Source organism: Epithele typhae (genome assembly GCF_022376455.1).
Source record: "Epithele typhae strain CBS 203.58 chromosome Unknown BXZ73scaffold_104, whole genome shotgun sequence".
Taxonomy (NCBI): domain Eukaryota; kingdom Fungi; phylum Basidiomycota; class Agaricomycetes; order Polyporales; family Epitheliaceae; genus Epithele; species Epithele typhae.
The window spans coordinates 36,896-44,732 of NW_025954295.1; the positions used below are offsets into that span (position 1 = coordinate 36,896).

The window sequence follows — 7,837 nt, forward strand, 5'->3', positions numbered from 1 at the left end:
TCCGCGGATAAATCGCACCCCACTCCCATTCGTGTCGTAATGTCAAGCGGTGAGCAACGTGCCTCCATCCTCGGCAGCCGATCAGCAGCACATCTCGCACGGACAGCCTGAAGGGCGGGCGCAATGGGGTTAGCACGCGGGGAACGTGGCGCGCCAACGCGCGGGTGAGAGACAGACGCACAGATGATGTCGGCGCAGCACTCGCAGCAGTCCTGTATGGGCGCATGTGCGTGAGCACGATAACACTTCCACCATGCCCCCTCGGCGCGCCCTCTCCGGCCGCCGCGCACGAGGGCCGCCGTCGCACGAGGCTCACCTTGCAGCACTCTGTAGGACATCGGACGAAAAGCGCAGTCAGCGACACTGCGGGCGAAGAGGGCGGACGGTGGGGCACGCACCGAAACAGAGGAAACACTCGATCAGGCCGAGGAAGCAGTCCTGCGCGCGAGAACAGTGATGAGCGTCAGGGAGGGGGGGGGGGGGAGTTCGCTCGAGGGCGCAGTGCTCACCCTGCCGGCACCTCCACCGCGGAGGCGGGCTGCGAGTCCGCGCTTGCGTTGGCACTCCTGGGTCTGCTCCTGACGTGCGGGCGGGTTCATCACGCCTGTCGCGCATGTGGTCTCAGTGGGCTCGAGCGCGTACAGCAAGGACAAAAACGCACTCATCTGGACAGCCTGGGGCTGGATGGTGGCGGTCATCGCGGGCTTGGGGGCGTCCATGGTAGAGCGGGGGGCTGGAAGAGGTCGGGAAAGTGGGGGACTGCGGGAGGAAATGAGGCCATGGGTGGGCAGGGAGATATTTATATGTAGTCAACGAACAGCGTCAGACAGTCCCAGACGCGTGAGGTCATAACAGCCTCCCTGCTAAGAATAGATTTATGCTGGGTATATACAATAAGGAAGGCCCATTTACACGGCGGAATGGCCGAGCGGTCTAAGGCGCTAGAATCAGGCTAAAATACGTCTATCTAGTCCGAAAGGGCGTGAGTTCGAATCTCGCTTCCGTCATCCTTTTTTTGCAAGCCGAAAAGCTGACTCCGCTCCGGTACTGATGGCCGAGTGGTCTGGGGAGATAGGATTGGGCTCAAATATGTCCGTCAGTTGGGGAATACACACAATGTGCACTTCTGGCGCATCATGAGACAGCCCAGAGGGACGTAAGGCAGAGCATAAATAGTGTGCAAGTGAGCGGGATGAGAAGCTGGTGGGAGAAACGGAGTGAGGAGGCAGGCAGAAACTTGACGGTGATTGGAATGATCAGAGCATGGTAGAAGAGGTCACTCAGAGGGCTTTGATTTGATCGGGCGTACAAGAACAGGTTACTTGCAGACACATGACTACGCCATCTCGATCAAGCCCTGTCACACATGCATCTCCCTCCTGACTTTCACACTAGCTGTTCTACACGAAATTAGTGCAATCTGAAGGATATCGGGAAACAAGGTGGTGTCAGACCTTCTGGTGTGCACGTTTGACTGGCTTGGAGCCAGAAGCGTCGGCCTGGGTTGCGGAGTGCTTGCGCTTCCCTTTTTGAGGGGCACTGGTTGCAGAAGGAGCAGCTGACGTTGAGAAGGAGCCAGTGGTCGTGGATGCTGAAGGATCAAGAATGCCGTTGTCCAGGGACTGAGCTGTTTCAAGCCGCAGCTGCCACTCTGCATGAGCGCGTCTGCGATGGGGCCTTGTGTCCTTGTGCAAAGTGTCTAGGAACTCGGCAAGATGGATGCGGTTCGTCCAGCCGTTCTTGCATTTCAGACTCAGGAGGTGGTCCACGAGATCACGTTGGGTTTCACTGGGGGACAAGGGACAGGGAACATGACGTGCACAAAGCGGTCACGGCAAAAGTGAGACTTACAACAAGTCCTCGGGGTTACAGTGCTTGCACTTGAAGTGCTTGTCATCTTCAGAGTTGGGCCTGACTGCATTGATGACTTGAGCCCACTCCGAATGGGCCCAGCTGCCCGGCCAAACTGTGAGCTGCGGAGGTCGATGAGTTCGAAGACGAGGACAAGCTTAACTTGTGGTGGATCAGAACAGAGGTCCTGGTGGTATGCGTGATGTTGCAATCTTTGGCGTTGCAACGCCACTTCCAGCCGCCTTCTCCTTCGGACTGAGCAGAGAGGCATCGTGGCACCCAGCAGAGTCACAGGAGCCGGTCAGGACAGCAGAGCGGCTCAAACGACTCACAAAGAAGCGAGCTCTGTCTGCTTGGTAGGCCAGCACGGGGCTCCCGATATGGAGCATGAGTTTGAGGCGCAAGGAGTTTACTCCAATGTCGAGGCCATTCTCTGTGAACACATCAGCTTCTGTCTGATCGTCGAACAGGTCCACGTCGGCGCCATGGCTGAAGTCCTTCTCGATCCAGTCCGAAACCTGTGGCGGAGGTTGGTCGCCGGAGTGGGGCTCAGAGGGGGCACCGTTTTGGACCGTCTTTGTGAAACCAGCAAGGTCGATGGAGATGGACAGAGGGAGGCTTTTGCTGAAATCTTGCGCACACTGGGCCGCCACTTCTGGATCGAGTTCTTCATCTGCAAGCAAGAAGTTCGAGAGGTGGACGGAGGCAAACTTGGAGCTCGAACGCAGGTCGGAGACTCACAGACAGGTGGTAGAGCCGCTTCAGACGTCGAGGCATTAGACGTCGAGGCTTTGGACGTGGCAGCTTCGGACGTCGAGGCTTCAGACGTCATAGCCGGCCCGATCGTCCGTTGGTGATGCTCCACCGCAGCGGCCAACAGGGTCGATGGGTTCTTGACCCGGTCGAGGTCTTGTCGAGCCTTGTCGCGTTCTGAAACCGTCTCCGACTCCATCAGGTGGGCGCGGAGCTGCTGCCTGGCTTCCCGCGTCTTCGGTTTGAGGTGATTTTTCACGACCTTGCGCTTGGCACTTTCCCGGGCCTTGTAGGCGGCATCGAGCTTCTCACGGGCCTGCAGAAGAGATGAGGGTGTTGGCGTGTCACACGAGTGGGGCAGATCGTCACCTCTTTCACCTCGCCCTCTGCCACGTTATACTCGCACTTGATCTGAGCAAAGGGGGGCTTGCGGCCCTTTGGGTCGATCGTGGGAGGAAGCTTCTTTGGTGGATTGACGACGAGCGCACGGTACGCGGCGTAGGCGTCCTCAACGGCTTCGAAAACTTTGTCCTCTACCTCGTCCTACAGAAAGCGATCAGGGCCCGAGGTCTCGAAGAGGACGAAAGTGAAAGAGCGCACGCCGAGCGCCTCCTTCTGCTCGGAGGTGAGCGCAACCTTGCCGTGGGAGAGGACACCATAGCGGGTCTTCACGTTGACTTGGAGGGCTGGAACACCCTCAAAGGGCTGGCCCGGCATGACGGCATCGTTCAGCGCCGCACGACCGAGCATTGCGATGACGGCAGAGTCCTCGTGCATCTCACTCATGTTCGCTTTGAGCTGGTGGTGGCGTGAGCGAGGGGATGAGCGCTGAGAACGCAGTCCAAACGAACCTTTGCGAGGTCCGGGAGGACGTGATCAAGCTCCCCGCATCGGAGCATGACGAGGTTGTAGACGAGCATGCGCTGAGAGTAGTACTTGGAAAACGTGGTGCCCGCGTCGGCGTGCTTGGCAAGAAGAGAGGCCACTTGGTCACCGAGCTTGGAGGCGATCTGATGGGGGAGGACGATGGGGACGGCAGCGGGTGAGCGTGGGGACTCGGTCGGACTGACGGAGGGCGACGTACATCGTTCAGTGCACCCCTGCGAAAGTCGTAGAGGCCACGGCCGGACCAGAGCCCGGCGTTGTCCCCGAGCGCCTTGATGGTGTGGTAGATCCTAGAGGTGAGGGTGGGCGAGTCGTTTGTCAAGCCATGGTCTCCCATGGCGTAGGCACAGAACCTGGACGGGAGGGAGTAGGTGTGGCGCAGAAACCAAAAAGCGAGAGGGAACTCACAAGGGCCAATCGAGGCATTGTTCGCGAACGAGGAGGTGGGTGTGGTCGTCCTCCATGATGTCTTGGACCGTGAGTTTGGGGTCGAACGCACCACGGAGGAAGAGCCAGAGGATGAGCCAAAGCTGGGGTTCGAAGATCAAGTTGTGGGCCTTGTTGACCGGCATGAGGCAGACTTTCTGGGTGCTCGGTTTGAGGGAGTCGAACTCTCCCTGGGAAAAGAGGTCAGAGTGCGAAGGCGCGGGGCACGGGGGAAGGCGGACCTTGAAGTTCAAGACGGTGAGGACGACGCGGAAGCGACCCTTGCTTATGCGTGTGAATTTGAGATCGCGGAGCTTCATGTACCTTCCGTGCCGCAAATACAGATCGCAAGACGGCGCAAAAGAGCCTGGTCGGAGGCCGGTGAAGAGAGCGAGGGAGATGAGGGTACAGTTGCCGATGGCGTGAAGGCGATGGTTGTTGGTCGTGTTTTGCAAGGCTTCCTGGATGAGCAACGAGGCTTGCGGGAGACCCCAATGGTCGACCTCGAGCCGATGTCGGGGCAGTTTGTGTGTGAGGACGACTGAGGGGGTGGGTGCGGAGTGAGCGGGGGAGGGGTCGAAGGGGAGGAGGAAGGGAAAGGGACTGACGAGAGTGTACGCAGTTCTTCAACCTCTGGTACAGACCTCCGTCGGTCAACAGCTTGTCTCCGACGCGCAGCTTCGAGACCGGATCGTGGGCGGTGGAAGCGATGAGGAAGAGCAGGCAGTTGAACCATCCGCCCAGGGTGCTCGACACCACATTGTCGGTGTATCGACCGCGGGTGGTCTTGACCTGTAGGGGGTGAGGGAAGAGGAAGAGGCGGGAGGACGAGAAACAGACCCTGAAAGCGAGAAAGTTTTCCGAGTGAGCGTTGTAGTGGGTCGAGTACCACCAGTGCTGAGCGGCGTCCTCGCCCGCGAAGAGCGTCAGGTAGCCGCACCAAAGCTCTTGCAACTCTTGCCGGTGTCGAATGGAATGAGGACTGAAATATTGCTCGACCCTGGAGACTTCGTCGGCGATGTTGGCGTGTAGCTGCTCCAGGCTGATGCCCTCTGCCTCGCACAGGCGGGCGGCGTCGCGGGCGATCTTGTCAGCCTTGGTCTTGCCCGTGAACTTCATGAGGAAGAGGGGTGGGTCCGAAGAAGAGGACGCGGAGGAGGGACCGGCAGCGGGGGGCTGGAAGCGCGCGGTGGTGGTGGTGTGAGGCGCATATACGCATCGAAAACGGAGAGCGCACTCACCATAGCAGGCGGGTTCATCGTGAGAGGGCGAAGAGGGGGCGAAGGAGAGGAGAGGAAAGGAAGGAAAGAGGGCGAGGAGCCAAAGGAAATAAGGAAAGGCGGGGAAAGGAAGGAGAGGCGAGGGCATGCGGTCGAGCGTCGAGGGCTTTTGCGTGGAAAAGCGTTGGGGAGAAACGCGACGAATAGAGAGCGAGGAGCACTCATTGGGGTTGAGCGCGGGGGGGCGTTGAAAGTCGTCCACCGCGGACCCCATCGGGCTGGAGGGCGGGGGCGGATCGAGGAGAAGGATGAACGGCGACGGGCGGGGGATCGAGAGTTTAGGTTCGTGGGGTCGTCGGTCGTCCACTGCGATTGTCGTGTATGCGTCGGTGGTACGGTCCGCGGACGGGGGCCATCTGCATCCGGCGCCGTCGGAGAAAAACGAGCGGGGCGCCGAGATCTGGGCGAGATCGAGGTGAGAGGCCGAGGGCAAGGACGATGAGCGCAAGGGGAACGGGGGGAGGCGACGACAGCCATCGGAGGTGAAAGCCGGGGGTGTTGGGCGCAGGGAATGCGTCCGTCGAGGCGGGGAAGGGGTGCGCGCGTCGTCGCGGGGCTCAACACACGTGATCGCGTGGCGACGTGGCAGGCGGACGCGGTGGTCGAAAAGCGAGAGGCCAGTGGTGGAGAGAGGACGAAGGCGCACGCCGGGAATCCCCAGGCCGTCGCAACGCTCGCTGACGCTCGCGATGGCTAGGCCTGGGGGGCGGTACGCACGCCGGGGCGCCCAGGCCGAGCGAGACTCGCTGATGCTCGCCGTCGCTCGGCCTGAGGCGCGCGGGGCTAGGGTTGGGTCCGGGCGGGGAGGCCTCCAAACCCCGCTTCGCGGGGTTTGGAGCCCCCCGCCCTCCTCCAGGGCGTGGGTTCGAATCCCACTGTTGTCATGTTTTTTGAAACACACTCACAATATAAGTATGATCAAAGGGCCTTTCAAGAGCGACGGTGCTTGTGTGGTGATAAAATTGCTTCATAGGAGGTCGACGACACATTGGTGTCTGGTTTCCAGAGCCCTTTGACGAGTCACATTACTACTGTTCCTAGCTGTTCTTTAAGTTCGATGATCCCCTTCCATCACACCGTACGAGCATTGCGCGCAATACTGAAGTTCAAGCTGAGACTGTTTCATTCCTCGCAAACAAGAAGAGTCCGTATCCAAGGCTAACAGTCCATGCTCGAGAGCGCCAGTGGTAACGCAAGCCGTATCACGCGTCAGCAGCCACGATGCTGAACTTGCCCGACACGTTTCCCGAGTCACCAATGACTGCAACAGCAAACCGTGAGCAAACCAGGCATGCAGCAGGCACCGGGAAAAAACTCACGGACGACGACGTAGTCGTCGCGCGCCTCGACCGAGGGCACGGTCACCTTGGCTTTGCCCGAGATGAGCAAGAAACCCTCCGCGAGCGGGTGCACTGCAACGTTCGTCAGTCAGCCGTCTGCGGGCCCGACGCGTGCGTAGGAAGCGGTACGCACTGAGATCGAGGTGCTCGTTCGTGCTCCCCTCCTCGACGTGGCCGAGCACGAGCGTGCCGGGCGCGAACCACGCCTCGGGGGGCACGTCCGCCGTGTCCCACACGACGGTCTGCACCGAGCCGACCGCCCACTGCGCGCCCGCCGCGGGCGCGCTGATGTGCGGGGCGACAACGTTCTCCTCGTTGAAGTCCGAGGCGTCGAAGGTGCCGCTCGGGCTGGGCGCGGGCGCCGCGAACGCGACGGCGGAGACGGTGGCGAGCGTGGCGAAGACCTTGGCGAAGAGCATCTTGCTAGACGTGAGGTTTAGGAGGGGAAATGAGTTGGGGTGGCGGAACGAGCGTGTTCGTGAAACGAATGTAGGGGCGGAGCGTTAGAGCTGGCGGGGGAAGAGTCGGAGCCGGGAGCGAGCTGAGAGCCGGGGAGGTCAATGAGGAGAAGGAGGAGACTGTCGTCGCTCCGACTTATAACCAACCAGGCGTCGACCCTGCGGACTTGGACGCGCCGCCGAGGCCTGAAACTGCTAATCACGCTTGCGCCGTCTGTGGAGCTTCTGGCGTCGGCGCGCTCTCGATCTTCGTTTGCGAGCGCATCGCTCACGCGATCCGTCAAGCGCGAAGCGGGTGACCGCATGAGACGCGAGCACGGGCTACGCGAAGCACGCTAGCGTCCGTGGTCGTGAAAGTGCAAATGGCGGCATAGAGGGGAGATCCTTACCATTGACGTGAACACTGGTGACTAGTGAGTGTCAGAGACACGAAGAGACTACAAGAGAGCTTAGAGAGCTTACTGAACGTTCATTCGGTGTAGGATGGCCACTGGAGGATGTAGCTCGCGTAAATGAGCCGCGTATTTCTTACGGGGTGTGGCGGTGCACGAGCGAAGATGCAGTGATGCGAAACCTTCGAACGCTCCACACCATGACCCGCCAGAACGGGTTGCGCCCTCGTTGCCATGCAGCATGAACATTCTTGCGGTAGAGCCGGGGTTAGACACGGAACCCGGAGATACAGTATCATGAGATGACGTGTGAACTCACTTCGGAGGAGTCTGCCGAGCTTGGACGCAGAGGGCAATCCCAAGTAAGTATCTCGCATACAGTCAAGGGGAATGCAAAGCAAGTACATTGTACCGAGCCACATAGTCTCTAATGTACACCTGTGTCAATTATC

At 60.0% G+C, this 7,837-nt stretch overlaps 1 protein-coding gene and 1 non-coding gene across 2 annotated transcripts; one reads left to right on the forward strand and one right to left on the reverse strand.

Moving 5' to 3' along the window:
* The first annotated feature begins 914 nt into the window (after positions 1-914).
* On the forward strand, positions 915-1,007 carry BXZ73DRAFT_t195. The gene has a single exon. It is a non-coding gene; the product is annotated as a tRNA-Leu (tRNA).
* Positions 1,008-1,448: 441 nt separating this feature from the next.
* Positions 1,449-5,174, reverse strand: BXZ73DRAFT_107249 (uncharacterized protein; the record flags this gene model as incomplete). Its single annotated transcript, XM_048016868.1, has 13 exons — positions 1,449-1,788; positions 1,852-1,973; positions 2,184-2,524; positions 2,593-2,920; positions 2,974-3,147; positions 3,205-3,402; positions 3,456-3,614; positions 3,689-3,842; positions 3,898-4,106; positions 4,158-4,456; positions 4,524-4,707; positions 4,756-5,091; positions 5,157-5,174. 13 exons carry the CDS (start codon positions 5,172-5,174, stop codon positions 1,449-1,451), a joined length of 2,862 nt encoding a protein of 953 aa, XP_047871968.1.
* Positions 5,175-7,837: the final 2,663 nt, after the last annotated feature.